Here is a 21,837-nt window from a genome sequence, read left to right as displayed (position 1 = left end):
ACTACATGAGGAAGAAACCATCCCTAGGAGTGCTTCTTCATCTTACACCTACATATTAGGATATTTTCAAGTTAGTTGGATTTTTGGTGTCTTTTATTTGAGATCAGTTGACTGCGTTTGAGTTAGACTGGGTTTGTATTTCTTACTTGATAATTAATAAATGTTGGCTAGTTATTAAAAGAAAATAGATTAGTTCATTGATGTTCTAAAGACCAATAGTGTTTGTAGTCCAACGGTTAGGCTAATTGCCTTCTGAGCAATAGACCTGGGTTCGACTCCGGTAAGCGTACTTTTTCAGGGTGAAAATCTTTTTATTTTTGAAATGGTGATGTGTTGAAGGTAAATGGGAAAAGTTATTAGGAAAGTTATTTGTATTAAAAAAAAAAAAAAAAAAAAGGAATTGAGAAGAAAACATGTGAATAAGGAAAATGATTCCCGCTGTCATCCTATCCTTTTTCACCCTTGCCTAGTCTCCTGGTGTAATAGGAAAAAAAATTAAGAAGGAAAAACATTTTTATATATGAGAATTGGGCATTTATTAAAAATATGAAAATAAAAGATAAAGTTGAAACAAAAAAAGGAAAAAAAATGATTAAGTTGGAAGTTGTCATAAAGTTCCACCCTAACATTATAATTTTCAACATCCATTTGAATCCCCTCTTAAACTAAAGTTTTTTAAACATATGAAAAATAGATAAAACTAGAAAGTAGGAAATCTAAAAATCCAAAGAATGAAAAGAAAAAAGGAATTAGTACAGAAATTTGTAATATACATTGGTGGCTGTGGGGTTCGAACCCACGCGCACTTATGTGCAGAAGATCTTAAGTCTTCCCCCTTAACCACTCGGGCAAACCACCGCTTTGTGGTCCAAAACACACATTGCAATAATTATAGATAGAACTTTTAGAACTATCTAGAAGCGTCTTCAGTGAGTATTCCATATAATTTCTTCAACTTCATCTTTTCCTCTACAATTCGAGAAAGAGATTTCCGATAATCTGAAATCGCAATGGCAGAGCACTTGGCTTCGATTTTCGGCACGGAAAAGGACAGGGTAAATTGCCCATTCTACTTCAAAATCGGAGCTTGTAGACACGGCGATCGCTGTTCAAGGCTTCACACTAAGCCCAGTATTAGCCCTACCATTCTCCTCTCCAACATGTACCAACGACCTGACAGTATTACCCCTGGCGTCGATCCTCAAGGCCATCCCATTGATCCTCACAAAATCCAGCAGCACTTTGAGGTATACATCAAATAATCGTGATTCTACCCGTGTTATGTTATGATTGATTCTTTTGAGTTGCCTTTTAGTGGTTCTGAGTTTAAGTTATATGCACTGACGGTGTGAAAATTACTCAACTTATTAGTTAATTACAGGTAAATCTCTTCGTAAGCATTAGTTGGTAATCTGGTAAAATTGGTGGAGTACCTATCACAGCAGGTAAAATTCACGGATAGTGTAAAAGAATTTTTGTACTGTTAGTAGATATAACTTTCATCCATGTTATGTTCTTGAAGAATACTTTGGGGAGAGAGGAGTAATTGGTAACTTTATGATTTCTGATGGTATGCATTGACGGTGTAAAAGTTGTCTAATTTATTAGATAATTACAGGTAAATCTCTTAACAAGGATTACTTGGGAATTAGGTAAAAATGGTAACTAACTTCTTATTACAAATTCAATCATAATGTAAAAGAATCTTTACATTGTCAGTGTATGTAACTTTAATCCATAGTTAGCAAATAGCTTTGTGGTTCATGTTCTTGGAGAATACTTTAGGAGATGTGACAAATCGGAAATTTGGAATATGATATTACGATGGTACTGTTGCAGGATTTTTATGAAGACTTGTTTGAAGAACTGAACAAGTATGGAGAGATTGAGAGCTTGAATGTGTGTGACAATCTGGCTGATCACATGGTAAGATTTCTGTGCTATTTGGATCTATCCATTGATCGGGGCTGGTGGTTTATATAACTATGTAATGATGTCTTCTATGCAGGTTGGTAATGTTTATGTTCAGTTTAGAGAAGAAGAGCAGGCTGGAAATGCACTGAAGAGTCTTACTGGAAGATTCTATGCTGGTAAGTTTTTTACTACTCACTAACCATTTTGGTGTTAAAAATTTTTTAATAGAGGAGAAAAGAATTCAAAATGGGCAAAGGGCATGTCAAGTATGGATTAGTGTTATCAGGACCTGCGTTGAAGCTACAACCAACTTGTATTGAACATACACCCTTCATTGGAAAATTATACTGTGTTAGGTCAAAAATCTGTTGTTTATCAATTTACACTTAAATGTTGAGCACCCTTGACACAACTTAAGACTTTTAGCACAGCAGCAATGGGTGTTCAGGACAACCTTGAGGTTGCTGGCTCCAAATTTGCACACTATAACATAATTTTTTGCTTCATTGGCCTCTTTATGCACCTCAAAGGGGTCAGCAACTTCAAGGTTTTCGGTTTGTCACCAGTAGTTCATATTATGATTATTTCCTTATGCTCCCTTTGGTAACAAACTCTGCAGGAAGGCCCATCATTGTTGATTTCTCTCCTGTGACTGATTTTCGTGAAGCCACCTGTAGACAGTACGAGGAAAATGTTTGCAACCGCGGTGGATATTGCAACTTTATGCACCTCAAAAGGATCAGCAGGTTACTGCCACTCTATGTAAAAATGAATAATAAAACTCTTTTAACTTTGAACTCGGTAGTCCTAGAAATTAAGTTGTGGCTGACCTGTCTTTTATGGTGACTATTTAGGGAATTGAGACATCAGTTGTTTGGAAGGTATAGGAGAAGGCATAGCCGTAGCAGAAGCAGGAGCCGAAGTCCTTATAGGCATCGGAGCTATGATGAGCGCTCTCGCAGGAGTCATAGTAGAAAGTATGATGATAGGGACCATTATTATGAGAGTCGTAGCAGGAGGAACAGAAGTACAAGCCCTGATCGTAGGAGGGGTAGGAGCAGGAGTCCTGGTGGCAGGAGAGACAGAAGTCCAGTTCGGGATGGCAGTGAAGAGAGGCGTGCGAGAATAGAGCAGTGGAACCGGGAAAAAGAACTGGCAGAACTTGCTAACAGGGCTAATGAAGACAGTACTTACAAAAATGAAAATAATGAGAATGGATATGTTCAAAACCAAGATCAGTACTACAATTAGCAATGAGAACAAAGTGAATATGGATACTGATGAAAATATCGTGCAGTGGTTTGTGTCCTTGTCCTTATTATTGATGCTTTTGTTTTGTCATAAAGTGTTGTCTTTTGTGAAAGGCCACCTGCCATAGCTTACTGCCCATTTTCCACTTGCAGGCGGTGCAGGTTTTCAAATCTTTGATAAGCAATCTGAAAAAGTTTCAACCCTTTTTATTCTGGCTTTTGACATGCATTTTTCTGTGCGTAATTCATTGTTTACTATCACGTCTACCCTTTAAACCATCCTTCTAATTCCTCTTTCCGGATTCTGTTTGTCATTCTTGCCCGTATTTTTCTTCTGATTGACAGAACTTCTTTCTGAAATCCCTTTTTATTTCTAGTCCTTGATGCTCTATTGTCATCTTCATATGTCTTCCAAGATTACTTTTCCTCCCATTTTTACTTGACAAGTATTGTTTGTCTCACTACTACACGTGAACTTAAGAGTTACTATTTTATTTGTATTTAGAAGTTTGTTTGTGAAGTCTTAGGGTTATTCAAGTGAAGGTTTTAAAGTTGCAATAGTGGTTTGAACATATATTTGTGGTGAAAGTTTTCAGACTTCCTTTCCACCCCCAGTCTTTAACTTTAACAAACTATTTTTTCCAAAAAACTATAACACATAACTTCAGTCTTCAACTACCACAAACACAATTGGGCCCTCAACATTTCTGTCACTTGTTTGTTTTTTTCAAATTTTGAAAATATTTTTAAGGTTTGTAACATTATAGGGTGTAAACATTTCTCTTAGACATGTTATTGTTATGAACTGAAATTCCTCAACATTGCGCTGCTGGCTTGTTCAAATTCCACAAACTATTGTTTTTTTGTTTGGGAGAAAGTAATACTGATGTATCTATTTTTTATTTTTTTTGGTTCTTGGTTCATATTTCAGAATATATTTGTATGATATCTCTGATAAATTAGGAATTAATTTTTAAATTAGGTGATGGAGAGCCAGAAATCTAAGGTGCAGCTATAGTTGTTCTTGTCCTGATTTACTGGAATTTCAGAGCAGTGTCTGAAAAGCTTGTCAAACTGGTGTATAATTCAGTGAATGTCGTATCACCTCTTCATGTGTCGTTTCTACCTTGATGTGATTTTTTAAAGTAGCAATTGATAACTATCATCATACGAATGCCCGTTCATTAATTTGCAAGAATAACTTATGAAATTTGATTTTCCAAAATACATTTTCCTCTTAACGTTTTTATAACATCATTGTCCATTGTATAAAATTGTCTTTTGTTGTTAAGTGGGATCACATTATGTGAAAAAATGAAGAAATTCTCTTGTTTTATCAAACATTCCAGTTTAACATCATTTCTTGGCCATTCATTTGTTCTTCTAGGTTGTCCAGCTCGAATGTTTTTTTCCTTACCCCTAGGTTTTTTAGGTCGTTTTGCAGATGACTACATGCATCATTATACTTGTATATTTTGCAAATGCATTTTGCTAGTTTGTGCAGTCAGGTTTCTATGACCAGAGCTCATCCAGGCTAGTAGATTTCAAACTGTTCTTTGGTTTCAAATTTATTAATCGGTATTGGTCTTACAGTTATTGAGTTTTGCAGGTCCAGGTTTCCCTGCATGTAAGGACCAAGATTTTGATTTTAATTACAGCTTACCATGAACTGTGTACAGGTGCTGGAGCAAAGTCAGAGGATTTACCTCGGCGGTTTTGGTTTGACAGGCATTTGCAGGGAAGAGAGAACGACGACTGAGCCCTCCTCTACTGCTCGAGACAGTGATGTTGAAATACTTGCTCGTCTTTTCTTTAGGGGTAATGCAGTTTCGGAATAGGGTATTGTGGGCTTTGCATTTTCTGGACTTGTGTTTGCTATATGTATGATGACCACTTTGTACGAGACTATTTTAGGTCCCCGTATGCGTAGTTTGTAACTTTTCTGGAAGAGAATCTTGATGTTATTTAAGTATCATCGTTTATTTGTTGATCTTGGTCGGCAGCAGGGGCTGTGCCCTGGGTGATTTCCTGCTCCAATTGCTTTTAGGATCAGTATTGAAAGATGTGTTCAGTGCAGCTAAGCTAATTCACATTCGCAAGACGGACCATTTGTAGTGAATACTGCAATCTCAAAGTATTTGTAGTGAATACTGCAATCTCAAAGTATATTGATAAGAACTAACACTCTATTACAATTGTTAGTAGCCGAACTAACGCTCAAATTGCAAGCTAATGATGGAAATAAGGAGATTGAGATAGTTGTAGATATAAGAGAAGACGCACAATTAGAAGAAGGGAGATGAGAAGCTTAGACATAATCCTGAAAGGGGTTGAGGGGAACAGACATTTTTCTTCACAATACGCATAATCCTGTTCTATCTCACTGCTAGTTCTTTTAGCCATTTGTTAAATGGGCCTGGATCCCAAATAAAACGGGACAAATTCAAAAATAGTCAGATTTACAAGTGGTCATTCAAAAATGGTCACGGTTTCAAAAGTAATCGAAATTTAGCCACTTTTTATGTAAAGATAAATTTGAACGAAAACACTGTTCAAAATCCAGAAAAATACTCCAACATAATATACTGGAGTTCCAGTATAATATATCGGTCCAGCATAATATACTGGAGTTTGGAGCATCGGTGCTCCAGTCTCCAGTATATTATACTAGAGCCAACAAAGTATACCGATCCAGCATAATATGCTGGAAGTTCATACACATGTGCACCAAATTCCAGTATATTATGTTGGATCGGTCTCTGTTGCAGCAAAATAATGGCTATTTTTTAATGACTTAGCAAACGCTGGCTATTTTTGAATGACCAGTCCGAAAACTGGCTAGACCGTGCTATTTTAACAAATAAAACTGGGAAACTACCAGCTATGTCCATTTATAAGTAGTTTATTACAAAAATTGGTCAATTCAAAAAATATTACTAATATTAGCCAATTAGCTATTTGTAGCCAAAAAAGTTTAAATTTTTTATTTTTTGAGCGGGTGTTATTAGAATAGATTGGGTATATCTTAAGGAGCTTGAAACTCAGTTTTGGGATGATTTGATGGAGTTTTGAGGTGGTTTGAATTGAAAATTCGAAGTAGAAGATGAACATGAAAAAAAAATGATATGTGTATCACACTGTGTATCATTTGGTATCATATTTGTATCAAATGTGTATCACATATATATATCCATGTATACCTGTATGTGAGATACATGTGTGATACATGTTTGATACATGTGTCGCAAAAGGATTTTTTGAACTCGATTTTAACTACGAATTTCAATGTCAAATCAGTCCAAATCACCTCCAATCTTCCTCAAATTTTGTATATTGACTCATCTATGTGTTTTCAATGAATTTCAACCATACCCATTGAAAAATGACCTTTTTTGCTTAGATTTTTGGAATCGTATATCTATATTTTTTTGTATTTCATCACCGTATTTGCTACCTCATCCGTGAAAATTCCTTTTCGTCTTGCATCTAATATTGCTAATCACGCTTAAAAATATGAAATGAGATCTTTGCGCGTGATTCTTTGGGTTTTCAAATTTTATATGTGCTTGGATAGTTTTGGTAAATTTATGATTAATGGCTAGAGGTTGGTAAGTTGGAACTTATTTAGGACATTTATTTAATATTCCCAATAAAACTCTCCAATATTTTACTCAGTCCAATAATCCCAACTGACTCAGTCTCATTCACCATTTCTAGCCCACAGGCCCTTATGGAATAAGCATGGTTCACAACACCATTCGATTACCTTACTACTAGACCAAGATGAAAATTTTGATTTTGTTAGTTTAATAATGAGGGACACCCTGCGATCATTTAAGAGTAATTGAAAAGTGTTCCTGACTACTTCTTGATTTTTTTGGAAAAAACAGTTGAAATATTAATTCCTTAAACGTGTGTAATAGAATAAGCATTACTTTAACTTTTATCCTAAGTAGTTCCAGCAACTAAGAGATATTGGAACTCTGTGACTGTGTGTGTGTATAAGAATTGTATAAATGTTTGACTCACCACCCGGAGTAACAAAAGATGGTGGGTACTAATGGCAGGGGGGCTGAAGATTCCTCCAGTAGCCAATTTTGGTTGATTTATCTGCCATATTTTCAACCAAAGTGTTTGCCGAATTATCTTTTTGATACGGCGTCAATTTGCTATTTCTGAAAGTTATCTGTAGAGGTCGATTTAATCTTGGGACGAGATTACAATAATATGGTACTTAGAGGCTAAGTCAAAATTTTGAGTATATGGATTCTGGAATCTAAGACATGATAAGGTAGGGATGGATTATTTAGACATATTACTAAGCAAATTTCTTAATACAAATACAAAATAACCCATAGCTATCCGCCACTGATGACACCACTTTGGCTACAGATCATGGATTTCAGTCTGGTGCCTGTTGCGAATTAAAATGCTATAGTACTGTTTTGTTTATTCGTGATCACATGGTCTCATCTCATTATGGTAGGCATTTGTTAATTGGAAGATATTGTCAAGTGCCAGAAAATGGAACAAGTCCTTGTCTTTCTATATTTTTCATGTAGATGATATCGAATATACTATTGGAAGTTTGTACCAAATAGTCATAATTATTACTCCTAAGTTTTTTCACTACATCTAGAACCGAAACCCAGAGTTGATCAAACTGACCAAATGTCTAGAACCATGTATATAGATAGTATCATGTCTAAGTTCAAAATAATATGGTACCCAAAACCTCCAAATCCTAGATATGGACAAGACATTAATGCGCATGAATTGTGAACTCAATAGATATAATTCTCAAAATACTAGTGTCTGGAGAATACATGATTCAATGACAAGTCTTTTACTGTGGAGCAAGTCAAGAATCCAAAAGGGCCTCAAAGCTTTAAGTTATTTAAAAATGGGTACCAGTTCTCATGACAGTTAATCAAGGTCCTCTCCCAACTTCCCAAAATTTTAAACAAAATTTACTTATTGTTTTATGACACAAGTTAAATCTTAGCAAATGCAATCTGTAACAGTAAGATAATGCGTGCAACAGTTTAATGGGCTATGCTGCAACAAAACAATTAACTTAGAATACGGCTAATATAAGATATCAAAAATGTATCACAAAAGGTGTTCTAGAAAATGAATATAGCGACAAAACTTACTGGAAAGAACACTCATCCAAAATTGACCTACTTGTAACTATGGAAAATAGCTTAAAGCAGGGATAATCTCCCTTTAAATCAAAAATAAAAATACTTTTTTCCTCTTCAAAAAGACTTCATATATGCGATCCCGTCTTGTCCACCACGGATAGTAGCCTACTTCTTCCCACGCTTGCCCTTGAAACCACCTTTTTGTTGGCCACTGAAGTTTCTGCAAGACAAATAGTCAATCAAAAATTAGTCATTTGCAGATAAAGATGCAAATGACAGCAATGGGCTTTGTAAATGAGTTTGTACATACTTGTTGGGAGATTTGCCAGAGAACTGGCCACCAGATTTTGGGCTCTGACCCTTCCCCTTGTTACCATTGGCCGCTGCAGGTTTACCATTTTGCTTAGCGAAGGCAGGTGTTGCCGGACCTTTCTTACCACCTGCAAAAAGACAATATTAATCAATGGAACCGAGCTCCTACATATACATTCATTATTAAGTTGTCTTTCATAATTCCATGATCATAGAACTGAAGGATGAAAAATATATCGAACCTGACTTGTCGGGTGTAGCTTGTTTTGCTTTTTTGGCAAAACCAGCCTTAGCAGGTGGAGCAGGTCTCTTGTTCTGAGCAGACTTCATCATAAAACACTCAGTTAGACAAAACACTATGCAAGTTAAGCCAAATGGTTTCAACCCAAAAGTATGAAACAAATTAAGCACAAATATTAAACAAGCAAAATGTAGTAGTACCTTTTTAGGTGTCTCTTCTTCTGACTCATCTTCCTCTGAATCATCATCATCATCCTCAGAATCGTCAGAAAAATCCATTCCTTCTGGACCATCAGAATCCTAAAAAATCCAAAGCGAAGAAAAAAGCTCAATACACTTGGACAGAATACAAATTACACAAACGATTTGCAAATATACGGCTTAAAATTAAAACAAGTTGGTAATCATGAGGTAATGCATTTTTCCTCATAGTAAATAAATAAAATATGCAGAATAAGCATCATAAAAGTCATTATGAATCATACCATGCCATCTTCTGCCTCGTCACTATCGTCTTCATCATCATCGTCATCAGACTCCGCCTCTTTCTTTGGTTCTGCTACTGTAGCTTTTGCCTTAGTAGGTGCAGCCTCTTTTGTCGCAGGCTTTACATCCTTCACATCAGCCTTTGTCTCCTCAAGTTTCCCTAAGAATTTTGATAGTCAACAGACATTGAGAAATAAGAATTGGGAGAGCAGAATTTGAGAAAAGAGAGTACAAAGTGACAACATGAGAAGAGATTTAAGGAACTAACCATTTAGAGCAGCTAAAACACTCTCTTCATCCTCAGAATCTTCATCCTCTAGAGAGATTAAAAAAACACATTAGACTAAGCTACAAATCTATGTATCACTAACATAACTTGACGTCCAAATACTCACCTGAGTCAATTTCATCAGTGGAGACAGAAGAAACAACCAAAAAGGTGAAGTCAAGGAAAACAATACGAAGAAGAAAACCAATAACCCGTGCATCCCATTAAATGGTAACATAAATAAAATTAATGAGCTTTTATGTTGCTGAGTGAATAGTGGAGTAATATTTAGTATTAAAAAGTACTGACAAAACAATCGAATAGTGTTAAGCAAAGGATATGTTGGGTCATCAGCTGTGTATCCAATGAAGTAGACACTCCCATTTTTCCAGCCATGTGAAAGTTCAAACTCCTTTTCAAAAACCAAGTCAAACATCAATTGAGGTCTTTCCTCAGCTGATAGAGTTCCAATGACATAGTTGTTTTCTCCAACAGTGACGCGTAGTGGAACATTTTTGGCTTCTTTGGCATCCTTCACTTCACCTAAAGCTGCCTGCAAAATAAATATTTCAGCGTTCAAAAATGCCTGGGAAAGAATATGCAAGTGTCGACATTAAGCTAGTACGAGAGAATACAAAGACAAAAGCAAAAACACTAACCTGGGAAATATGAATGAGCTTATAAAGCTCTGGCCTGACCTTTAGAGATTCTCCTGCTTTCACTTCAACACCTACACATAATTTATGTGAAAGAGACATCACTTTAACAAGTTCCACGGCACATGGTGTCAGAACTAACTTCTACAACCATGAAAACAGTTAATAACAACAAACAAATTGAGGAGCAAGTTTGAAGAAAAAAGCTCAGGTGTTTGTGGTTCACTTTATAAACGAGTTTTAAGTGAAGGCATAAAAAATGTATACACTGACTACTACAGTAAGTCAAACAACACTGATGGTACAAAAATCTTTACATTGTATATAACTTAAATCCTTTAACATGTTATATACTTTTAAAAAATCTAAAAGACAAATATACTATATTTGAAAAAATAAAAAACAAGCCTTTGGGGTTGGTTGGTTTTGGTGCAAAAGTTTTAAATCCAGTTCAAATCAAACATTATTGGTTTTGACTATTTCACACCAATAATTTCGAAGACACCTTTTTTAGCAAGTCACTAAGCTATGAAGAGTATACAGCTATAAAAACTCTATAACTTAGCAAAAACTAAAAGTGATGTCATAGAATCATTATTTCAAAGTCAAGCATTCAACTTTCCCAAAACCCTGAGGAAAGCTTACAGTTTTTATTCTTTCGTCTATGTCATAACTTGGGTAATTAAATTTCATTAGAAAGATTGAACCTTTAAAACAACAATAATAGCAATAAAGCCTGGTAAAGTTTATAGCTTTTACACGTACCCAAACAAGATTAATGCAAACCTTAACACTACAAGTCAAAACATTCAACCATAAACACAGTAATAAGATTGACCAACATGTTTTCTTTGCAAATAATTACGAAAGAAGAAAAAAGAAAAGAAGTAACACATATATACACAAACAATTGAATTATTAAAGCATACCCCAAAACTCCATTGCTGATTGTTGGTGAAAGCTTAAGTTTTGGAGCGGAGAAAGGGGAGGAAGGAGGAGACAGAAGACTGATATGCAAAGAGCAAAGAATTAAGAGGGCGGAAGAAAGAGGGGTTTTAGAAGGGTTTATATAGCAAAAGTTGCCGGTGAGGCTTTGTAAACCTAGGGTTTTTAGTTCCCAAATTTAACAAAAAAATTGTTCAATTTTCTGTACTTTGAAAACCAGATGGGGCCTTTTTAGGCAGCCCAACATCCCATCATGGGCTGGGCTTCATTTGAACTCTTTATCGACAAACACCGAGTAGCCGCTTTGAGCACCTCTATTAAATATGATATATTTGATATTTGTACATCACGCCCCTTTATAATTTTAAAATTAAGAAAATAACCTTTTTAAATCTTTTATGTGTAAAAAATATATTTCTTATGTGTAAAAGCAAATCTCGTATGAATAATAACAGAGGTAGAGTCATAAAACTAAAAATAAATTTGTAAAGAGTCACAAAATCAATTGACCCTTAGTTTTTGAAAAATATCTAAAGTTTAGAAGTTTTTATCAATTTTAGACCGACGTTTCTTCTTTTTTCATTTAGCTAGTTGACTCCCATAGGCCGAAGATTCCAATCCAATTGGGAGTCCGTTAGAGTTACTTCCATTCTTTCAGCCCCGAAAGTCTTTCCTTTTATCTCCCCAGTTCCACATTTTATTCTATCTTTGGAAAGGCTACTTAGGATCGAATGAAGAACGAAAAATATCCGCTAAAACCTACTGGATAAGAAGCACATAGCAGGTTTGATTGTTAGGTTTAGTTTATTAGATGCTTTTATAATTTAGGAACTGTTACTACTAATCCTACAGAGGTTTGAGAAACATTTTTCAAGTTCAATTTTTATTCTTTGAAGTAGTGTAGGTGCTTATTGAGTCACAAGTTTAATACTTAAGGTGAAATGTTTATTAAGGAACAAGAAACTAAATTAAGATTTTGGTGAAAAAACTTAGGATAATTTGTACTTTAGACCATGGGTTTAAACTTTGAATTGTCAATGACTAGCTTCAGACCGCTGGTCTGAAGTTTGAACTACCAAAACTAAAACTCTAAACATTCGGGTCTAACGTTAGTTCGACTAATGGTCTGATTTTGGCTATGATATTTCAAATTTTGGATAGATCTAACGTTTGAAACCTCATAACCCAAAGATTTGAAGTTTGCCTTTGTAAACTTTGGCATTTTAGGTCCTAAAATGGTTATTTGTGCGCCTTCACCAAATTTCACTTCGAATATATTTTTTGTGAAAATAATTCTAAAATTGATTCGAATTTCGATGTTGAGCAGGTTTTATTGTTCGTAAATAAGTACCATGCATCCAGAGAAAGAAAGTGATTGAGGTGGTGAGACCATGAGGCCTTTAAGATAAATGTGTTCAGTAATACTAATAACTAAATATTATAAAATAGTAAGAGAAGAAGAGCATTGCAGAGGGAAAGTAGAGTGAGAATTTTTATTGATTTGGGATGAATTACAATAGAATATAACTCATCTATTTATAGGGAAAAAAAAAGTTACTTAGCCACTAAGTAATAAGCCCTAAAATCTCTCTAAAATATAGACATTCACCTTAAATATAACTCTATTTATAACACTACCCCTTGAATGTCTATTCAACAAATAATGTGCCTCGTTAAAACCTTTATGGTTAATATCTCTTTCAAGGAGAAAGTTATATCATTATGGTTATGGTCAAAATTATTATAGGCAAGATATGTTGCTTCTATTACTTATGCCCTTTAATAATCACATTGTCATATTATTATGGCATAGTCATAATAGTTACGTGATCAATGGTTATTCATGCCATAATAGTGAAATTATTTTCTTATTTCATCACCTCTTTCTAGAGGTGAGTGTAGTATATTCACTATCACTAGTGTCACACCTCCTTTTTCCGCCCCCGCGGGGGTACGTAGGGAGTTTTTCCAATTAAAGGACAATCGAAACGGGATTTGTTTATTTATTTCAGAGTCGTCACTTGGGAGATTTAGGGTGTCCCAAGTCACCAATTTTAATCCCGAATCGAGGAAAAGAATGACTCTGTTTAACAGTCTGCGCACCAGAAATCCGGATAAGGAATTCTGTTAACCCGGGAGAAGGTGTTAGGCATTCCCGAGTTCCGTGGTTCTAGCACGGTCGCTCAACTGTTATATTCGGCTTGATTATCTGATTTTTATACAAATATGAACTTATGTGCAAGTTTTATCTTTTTACCGCTTTTATCATTATTTATTTTTATTTTTACAAGAATGTGAACATTGTTTAAAACATGTCTTTGGATTACGTCACATGAAATGCACTCGCAATCCGGAACACATTTTATTCAATGTTTTGGGATTTGAATTTGGGTCGTATGAAATACGCACCCGAGTTTAAGAAGATAATATTATTAAATACGCGCCTAAAGCGACTAGCATATCATTATTTTGGGTAGGGCCGAGAAATTTGCTAAACGACTCCTCCCGAATTCTAAGCAATTAAATGTACATTTATTGAGGGCCCCGCAATCTATACATTTTATTAAGCGAGGCTCATCTCATTTATTTTTAAAAGACAATCCTAAAATGCCTACATTATTTTCTATTAAATCTGTCTCTACAAAATAAAATAAAATAAAAAGTCTTAATTTATTTACATGCTGAAATTAACCAATAATATTTACTCTAAACAATATTTCTACCAAGTTCCTACTAGATGGCCTATTCGTTTGATTTTTTGACTCGACGAAGTTACTACACCATTTATTTATTTAGGCAATATATGCAGATAGTTCAACTGTTAAGCTATCGTCGAATATTCCACTATGTGTATTAAATAGCTGCATGATTCTGATTTTTTGCAAACTAAATAATTTGTACATACAAATAAAAATCAGAATATAATTAAAGCTAATTCAGAATTTCAGCTCTTCATTTTTCGTATTCATGCTTCATATTCGGATTACAATAACCAGCTTTTCAGTTGTGTACCTGATATTGGAAGCAAAAGAAAATAAAGATGAGAATCAGCAGTGTCGCACCTCCTTTTTCCGCCCCCGCGAGGGTACAAGGAGTTTTTTCCAATTAAAGGACAGTCGAAACGGGATTGGTTTAATTATTTCAGAGTCGCCACTTGGGAGATTTAGGGTGTCCCAAGTCACCAATTTTAATCCCGAATCGAGGAAAAGAATGACTCTATATTACAGTCTGCGTACCAGAAATCCGGATAAGGAATTCTGTTAACCCGGGAGAAGGTGTTAGGCATTCCCGAGTTCCGTGGTTCTAGCACGGTCGCTCAACTGTTATATTCGGCTTATTTATCTGATTTTTAATACAATTATGAACCATGTGCAAATTTTATCTTTTACCGCTTTATTATCATTATTTTTTAGGAATGTGAACATCGCTTAAAACATATCTTTGGACTGTGTCACATGAAATGCACCCACAATCCGAAACATATTTTATTTGATGTTTTAGGATTTAGATTTGGGTCGCATGAAATGCGCATCCGAGTTTAAGAAGGTAAAATTAATTAAATCGCGCCTAAAGAGTCTAGCGCGTCATTATCTTTGGGGAAGGAAGTGAAATTCACTAAACAATCCATCCCAAATTCTAAGTAATAATTTTTTTTAAATAATTAAATAAATAAATGAGATTGGAGAATCCTGTAAATTTGTATTATTTACATCTATTTATTTTTAGCGAAATCCTTCCTTATTTTAAGAATATCCCTTAATGACTACCTTTTTATTATTACTAAGTTTATCTATAAATATAAAATCAATATCTACATTCTTGAAAATAACATATTAAATAGAAGAGAAAAACAAATATTAACAGAAAGTAATAAAAATTATAATCATAAATACAACATGGAATTGTCGAAAAATAAAATAAAAAAATAAAATAAAAAAATTATCCCATAGTTGGATTAAAATTCAAATTGTTAGTAAGACTTAAGCTTATTGAAACTAATTATTTACAAATACTGAAAATTGAAAGAAAGAAAAATAAAAACTTGATTACTAAACCATATTTCTAACTTTGTTTTAATTCACATCATGTCCTAACACTTGTTCGCAAACTAATTCATGTTATAAATGAAATTGACTACATGATTCTGATTAACTTATCGTTGACGAAAAACCTTATGAATAAGGAACTTAGTTAATTTTTGCCAAACTGATTCAATAACGCCATTTTTACGTTATTTCTTCTATTTTTTTATTAAACAGTTTTAATTAATAATCAGGCTTAAATATATTTCCTAATAATCTGGTTAAGGCGTTATTTAATATGTCGCTATAATATGCCTAGTTATGCCAATGACAGTGATTTACAGAATAATAATACATGAATAACCTAAATACAATACAAAAAATTAAATTAAACTAAATTAAAAATTTAACACTCCATTCTTCATTTCAGCTTACAAAATGCCAAAATTACAGTTGTGTACCTGATATTGTCAATATAAGAAGAAGAAAGTCAGCAACGTAATACGTAACACAGCAACAACAACAATAACCAGCAATAACCAGTCAACGAAAATCCCAGTGACAGCTTTGAAAAATTCAAAATAAAATCCAGGAATGCCAAAAATAACGGACAGAAACCAAGGAAAATTTTCAGATTTTTGAAAGGCTAGTTAATCTTCAACCCTTAATTTCTACACCTGTATATCAGAATATTTATCAGGTGTGTACTACTTTCTCTTCTAATTTTCAACTTTTTTTTTATTCTTTCTTTGTATGTTTTTCTTTTCTTGAGAGTTTCAATGTTTTTTTCGGAATAAATGTTCAGCTCTTTTTTTTTCTAATCTCTCTTTTTTTTCTGTCCGTGTATTTCTCTTCCCTGTGTTTTTTTTCTCTCGTATCTGTCTCTGTGTATTTCTCCTCCCCCTTGTGTTCAAGACTTCACATATATATAACTCATCCCATAAATCCTTAATCAATTAAATCAATACTTTTTCTCTACCCAACCCATTATCTTTCCACTCATCCCCATTACATTAAATAAACATATCACACCACCCCATTATATTTTGTCCCCCATGCTTTATTTAAAATAATGCAAGATTCCCCTTTAATTTAAATCTTGTCCCCCCTTTATATTAAATAATCATATCACAACCCACCCCATTTCATTTTGTCCCCCATGCTTCAAATAAACAATTTCAAAATGTACAATTCCTAAACTACCCCTTCCGACCTTACTGAAATTACCAAACTACCCCTGAACGTATTACAAATTTACCAAACTACCCATCAGCTATAACACATCAATTAATCAAACTTAACCAAAATATAGACAATATGATCAATTTCTAACAATGTTCAAACAACAATATGAACACGGATGAACATCATAACAACAATATCACATGAACATGATTTTAACAACATTTCAACAACAAATCACATGAACACAAATTGAACAACCAAGAACAACTAAAATTTGATTGAACAATATTTTTAGCAACAACAAACCTATTTTTCGGATTTAAACAACAACAACAATCAAACAAGTATATTTAGATTCTTAAATTCAATAATATTGAACTTAAAATCAACTCTAACAACATTACAACAAACAATTCTTATATTAAACTTTTAAACAAGATTATGAGACCAATTCAAGAAATAATCACAAATGATAAACAAGAAATCAAACTATACAAAATTCGGATTCAAGATCATCCAAACAAAGTATGAACATGAATGAATCTATTTAACACAACAAACATGACGGATTAAACGATTAAATCAATATATTCCTTTAACACAACTAAATTCTTTAAACAAATAACAAGATCGACGAAGAAACAATTATGAACTTAAACTTGAACTTAACAATACTAACAATTTCTAACAATACATAAACACATGAAACAAATTGAAGAAATAGTTAATTAAATTTCAATTTGAATCTAACAAACAACAAACTAACAAATATTCACTTAAACAATAATACAAACATGAAATGAATATGAAAACAACTAATTAAACTTCTATTTTGAAATCTGAAAATTAATTTTAACAAAGCACATGAACATGAACAAACTAGAAAAAATGATTTCAACGATAAACAACGAACAAAACAAGAATCAAATATTTAACGATTTTAACTTTTAGAAATATAAAAACGAAATATGGACAAAATAAAACTCAAAAACAACTAACCGGAGATGAATCAACGAAGAACTTTGATTGTAAACAAATCTGTCCGAGCCTCGACCAAAGCTCGAACAAATGACGACGAAGACGAAGAGAAGATGAAGCAGTCCGTAGCTACTGCCGCGACGAGCAGCAGCAGCAGTCCGTCCAACACCTGCTGCGACGAGCAGCATCAGCACGACGTCAAGACAGCGGTCACGGCGACAGGCAGCAGTACATCGCGGACAGCCATGGACGACGACATGGTCGACGTCGAAGCTCGTCCATGGCTGTGTTCGTTTGGTTGTTTGATTGAGACAGAAGCAGCAGCAGCTGGTCGATCATGGCAGCGACAGTCCATCGAGGAGGATGACGGGAAGACGACGCACCGGCAGAAGCAACGGGGAGCAGAAACGGGCAGTAGTGCGCACAACGGAGGTTTGACGAAGAAGATGAAGCAACGGAGAAACCATGGACAACGTCGACGGAAAAGATGAAGACGTGAAGATGGAGGGGAAGCCATGGTTGGGGTGTAAGGGGGGCAGCCATGGTTGTGTTTTTTTAGCTTGGGGAAGATGATGAAAAGAGAGAAAGAGAAGAAAGGGGGGGCGGATTGGTTAGGTCTTTTTAGGTTTTTTTTTTTGTTTGTTTTTTTTTGTGTTGTGTTGTTTGTAAGATAATAGGATGTTGGGTTATGGGCTGGGTCGACCCAGTTCGAAATGGACTGGGTCGTAGGGAAGATTGGGCCAATTTTTGGGCATGTGGCTTGAAATTGAAGAAGAGGCCTAATTCCGACTTTCTTTATATTTTTGCTTTCTTTTCTTCTTTTATTTCTCTAAAACTAAATTATAAAAATACTTAAACTATTATTAAGAATTAAATTAAGTTATAAAAGCGCAAATTAACTCCCAATAACAATTAACGCACAATTAAGTATTAATTAAGCATAAAATTGTATATTTGGACATTAAATGCTAAAAATGCAAACGATGCTTATTTTTGTAATTTTTTAATTTTTGTAAAACAAATTTAATTACTAACAACTATAGAATTAAATCCTACATGCAAAATGCGACATATTTTTGTATTTTTTATTAATTTATCAAATAAACACGCACAGACAAATACAAATAATTATTCAAAATATCACAAAATATCACAAAATTGCACACCAAAGAAAAATCATTTTATTTTTGGATTTTTTGGGAGTAATTCTCATATAGGGCAAAAATCACGTGCTTACAGCTGCCCCTCTTTGCCCGGATACACGAAGGGTTTTCGTGCAAAGATAAAGCGAGCGATTTTTGCCCATCCGAGTACTCCGTGTGAAGCATTTTTTGAAAAAAATTTGACCGAACCTTTGCTTCAAAGGTTTCCTACATATCCTGGGCTAAACAGGAATCAGGTCAATGTAGTTCGGGAAGTTTTTGGTAGCTGGGACTACCGTGGGACTGCGATGTTACTGTTGTTGCATGCTGTTATCACTGCTTACCGATCTCCTTGTTACACCGTGCTTAAAAGAAAACAAGAAGCTAGGCTAGACTAAAATTTGTTCTTGTTGCCTTGCTTTCTTGTCGGCTTGTGTTTCCTCCGGTGCTTTTCTTCCGATGCTTTTCTTCCTTTTGACACATGGACTTGAGTTTATGCTGGGACCTCTTGTTGCAACCTTCTGCTTCCCGGTGCTGGGGATTTTATTGTTTACTGCTGGGGATTCCTGTTGTAACCTTCCGCCTTCTGGTGGGGTTACTGATTCCAAACTCTGTAATACAAGACTAAAAAGTTGCTTCAATGCAAAATTATGAAATGTATGCCCGCATTATACTGGTGGGCGACCTAGAGCTGAAAGTATTCCCGCATTTTACTGGTGGGCGACCTAGAACTGAAATGTATTCCCACATTTTACTGGTGGGCGACCTAGAACTGAAATGTATTCCCGCATTTTACTGGTGGGCGACCTAGAACAGAAAGTATTCCCGCATTTTACTGGTGGGCGACCTAGAACTGAAATGTATTCCCGCATTATACTGGTGGGCGACCTAGAACTTAAAAGTATTCCCGCATTCTACTGGTGGGCGACCTAGAACTGAAATGTATTCCCGCATTTTACTGGTGGGCGACCTAGAACAGAAAAGTATTCCCGCATTCTACTGGTGGGCGACCTAGAACTGAAATGTATTCCCGCATTTTACTGGTGGGCGACCTAGAACTGAAATGTATTCCCGCATTTTACTGGTGGGCGACCTAGAACAGAAAGTATTCCCGCATTTTACTGGTGGGCGACCTAGAACTTAAAAGTATTCCCGCATTCTACTGGTGGGCGACCTAGAACTGAAATGTATTCCCGCATTTTACTGGTGGGCGACCTAGAACAGAAAGTATTCCCGCATTTTACTGGTGGGCGACCTAGAACTGAAATGTATTCCCGCATTTTACTGGTGGGCGACCTAGAACTGAAATGTATTCCCGCATTTTACTGGTGGGCGACCTAGAACAGAAAGTATTCCCGCATTATACTGGTGGGCGACCTAGAACTGAAATGTATTCCCGCATTATACTGGTGGGCGACCTAGAACTGAAATGTATTCCCGCATTTTACTGGTGGGCGACCTAGAACTGAAATGTATTCCCGCATTTTACTGGTGGGCGACCTAGAACTGAAAGTAAAAGGACAGAAATGTATGCCTCTATTATATGGGCGGGCTCCCAACTTCAATGCTAACTTAGGAGGAAATGCGTCTCCTATGGGTAAACTAAACTTAGGAGGAAATGCGTCTCCTATGGGTAAAAGTAAATTTAGGAGGAAATACGTCTCCTATGGGTAAACTAAACTTAGGAGGAAATGCGTCTCCTATGGGTAAACTAAACTTAGGAGGAAATGCGTCTCCTATGGGTAAAACTAAACTTAGGAGGAAATGCGTCTCCTGTGGGTAAAAGTAAATTTAGGAGGAAATGCGTCTCCTATGGGTAAACTAAACTTAGGAGGAAATGCGTCTCCTATGGGTAAAACTAAACTTAGGAGGAAATGCGTCTCCTATGGGTGAAACTAACTTAGGAAGTGCGTCTCCTATTGGCAGAACTAGACTTAGGAAGTGCGTCTCCTATTGGCAAAGGCGTGGAATGTATTCCCTTGTTATACAGGTGGGCGCCTAAAATATGCAATGGACAGACAAGAAAAGTATTCCTTTCGTTATTCAGGTGGGCGCCTGGCTTCAACAACAACTTTGAAAATAAAATCCTATTCGAGGGCGGATGAACCCAAAATATCCTATTCGAGGGCGGATGAACCCAAAATATCCTATTCGAGGGCGGATGAACCCAAAATATCCTATTCGAGGGCGGCTGAACCCAAAATATCCTATTCGAGGGCGGATGAACCCAAAATATCCTATTCGAGGGCGGATGAACGCAAAATATCCTATTCGAGGGCGGATGAACCCAAAATATCCTATTCGAGGGCGGATGAACCCAAAATATCCTATTCGAGGGCGGATGAACCCAAAATATCCTATTCGAGGGCGGATGAACCCACAATATCCTATTCGAGGGCGGATGAACCCAAAATATCCTATTTGAGGGCGGATGAACCCAAAATATCCTATTCGAGGGCGGATGAACCCAAAATATCCTATTTGAGGGCGGATGAACCCAAAATATCCTATTCGAGGGCGGATGAACCCACAATATCCTATTCGAGGGCGGATGAACCCAAAATATCCTATTCGAGGGCGGATGAACCCAAAATATCCTATTCGAGGGCGGATGAACCCAAAATATCCTATTCGAGGGCGGATGAACCCAAAATATCCTATTCGAGGGTGGATGAACCCAAAATATCCTATTCGAGGGCGGATGAACCCAAAATATCCTATTCGATGGCGGATGAACCCAAAATATCCTATTCGAGGGCGGATGAACCCAAAATATCCTATTCGAGGGCGGATGAACCCAAAATATCCTTAAGACTTGAAAATGTCTTACCTCGAATACTTGCTGGGGATAACACTGTTGGGGAATTATTTACTTACCTGTTGGGGGGGTAAAATGTTATCAGCTGGGGATAACGCTGTCGAGGCTAACACTGTTGGGGGATTCTGATTCTTTCAGAACTAGTGCTTCACTGAGCTCAAGTTTCATCCCTTTGCTGGGGAACAACTTCCTCCATAGAACTTATTATGTTGGGGGCAACACTGGTTCTAAGACCACTTCCCTTGAGACTGGCGTTATCTTTATTCTTTCCCGCATGGGTACCTGACTTCCAGAAAATTTTCTAAGCGGAAGGAAAATTTTCTGCCCCAGTTTGATAATATCCCTTGCGGCATGCATTTCTGGCATCAATGCCATTTCCTTTACCTGTTTCAAATCAAACAAAATTTGTTAGTTTAAAACATGGTGGTTGGTTGTGATACCCCTACTGGGATGGCTTTTCCCTTTCTCCTTCCT

The 21,837-nt window shown here is 35.7% G+C and overlaps 2 protein-coding genes and 1 non-coding gene across 5 annotated transcripts; 1 reads left to right on the top strand and 2 right to left on the bottom strand.

The window, feature by feature from the left end:
- Positions 1-775: 775 nt before the first annotated feature.
- Positions 776-858, bottom strand: TRNAL-UAA (transfer RNA leucine (anticodon UAA)). Its single transcript has one exon. It is a non-coding gene; the product is annotated as a tRNA-Leu (tRNA).
- A 91-nt stretch (positions 859-949) lies between these two features.
- Positions 950-5,154, top strand: LOC104212465 (splicing factor U2af small subunit B-like). 3 transcript variants are annotated; one of them, XR_707363.2, is made up of 6 exons: positions 950-1,247; positions 1,840-1,926; positions 2,009-2,090; positions 2,534-2,660; positions 2,769-4,742; positions 4,844-5,154. XR_707363.2 is itself a non-coding variant. In XM_009761736.2 (6 exons), exons 1-5 carry the CDS (start codon positions 1,011-1,013, stop codon positions 3,163-3,165), a joined length of 930 nt encoding a protein of 309 aa, XP_009760038.1. In that variant the 5' UTR covers positions 955-1,010; the 3' UTR covers positions 3,166-3,213; positions 4,844-5,154. The 3 variants fall into 3 exon arrangements, 2 of the variants coding, with proteins under 2 accessions (XP_009760036.1, XP_009760038.1); XM_009761736.2 differs by having other exon boundaries at positions 955-1,247; positions 2,769-3,213; XM_009761734.2 differs by having other exon boundaries at positions 2,769-5,154.
- A 3,082-nt stretch (positions 5,155-8,236) lies between these two features.
- On the bottom strand, positions 8,237-11,401 carry LOC104212464 (histone deacetylase HDT1-like). Its single transcript, XM_070162955.1, has 10 exons — positions 11,203-11,401; positions 10,277-10,347; positions 9,961-10,170; positions 9,745-9,763; positions 9,618-9,665; positions 9,349-9,509; positions 9,065-9,163; positions 8,866-8,947; positions 8,622-8,751; positions 8,237-8,531 (listed from the first exon to the last, which is right to left on the bottom strand). The coding sequence occupies exons 1-10, from the start codon at positions 11,213-11,215 to the stop codon at positions 8,477-8,479; spliced, it is 888 nt and encodes a 295-aa protein (XP_070019056.1). The 5' UTR covers positions 11,216-11,401; the 3' UTR covers positions 8,237-8,476.
- Between the last annotated feature and the right edge of the window lie 10,436 nt (positions 11,402-21,837).

Source organism: Nicotiana sylvestris, chromosome 11, assembly GCF_000393655.2.
Source record: "Nicotiana sylvestris chromosome 11, ASM39365v2, whole genome shotgun sequence".
NCBI classification, from domain to species: domain Eukaryota; kingdom Viridiplantae; phylum Streptophyta; class Magnoliopsida; order Solanales; family Solanaceae; genus Nicotiana; species Nicotiana sylvestris.
The sequence above is the reverse complement of the archived record's forward strand: the minus strand, read 5'-3'. Positions and strand labels throughout refer to the sequence as shown.

Excerpts from the sequence above, each read along its gene's own strand:
- LOC104212465 (XM_009761734.2), top strand. The coding sequence starts at position 1,011 with ATGGCAGAGCACTTGGCTTCGATTTTCGGCACGGAAAAGGACAGGGTA. Across the intron at positions 1,927-2,008 it reads ACAATCTGGCTGATCACATG|GTTGGTAATGTTTATGTTCA; the intron begins GTAAGATTTCTG and ends TCTTCTATGCAG. Across the intron at positions 2,661-2,768 it reads CACCTCAAAAGGATCAGCAG|GGAATTGAGACATCAGTTGT; the intron begins GTTACTGCCACT and ends GTGACTATTTAG.
- LOC104212464 (XM_070162955.1), bottom strand. Across the intron at positions 10,171-10,276 it reads AGCTCATTCATATTTCCCAG|GCAGCTTTAGGTGAAGTGAA; the intron begins GTTAGTGTTTTT and ends TTTATTTTGCAG. Across the intron at positions 9,510-9,617 it reads TGTTTTAGCTGCTCTAAATG|GGAAACTTGAGGAGACAAAG; the intron begins GTTAGTTCCTTA and ends CAAAATTCTTAG.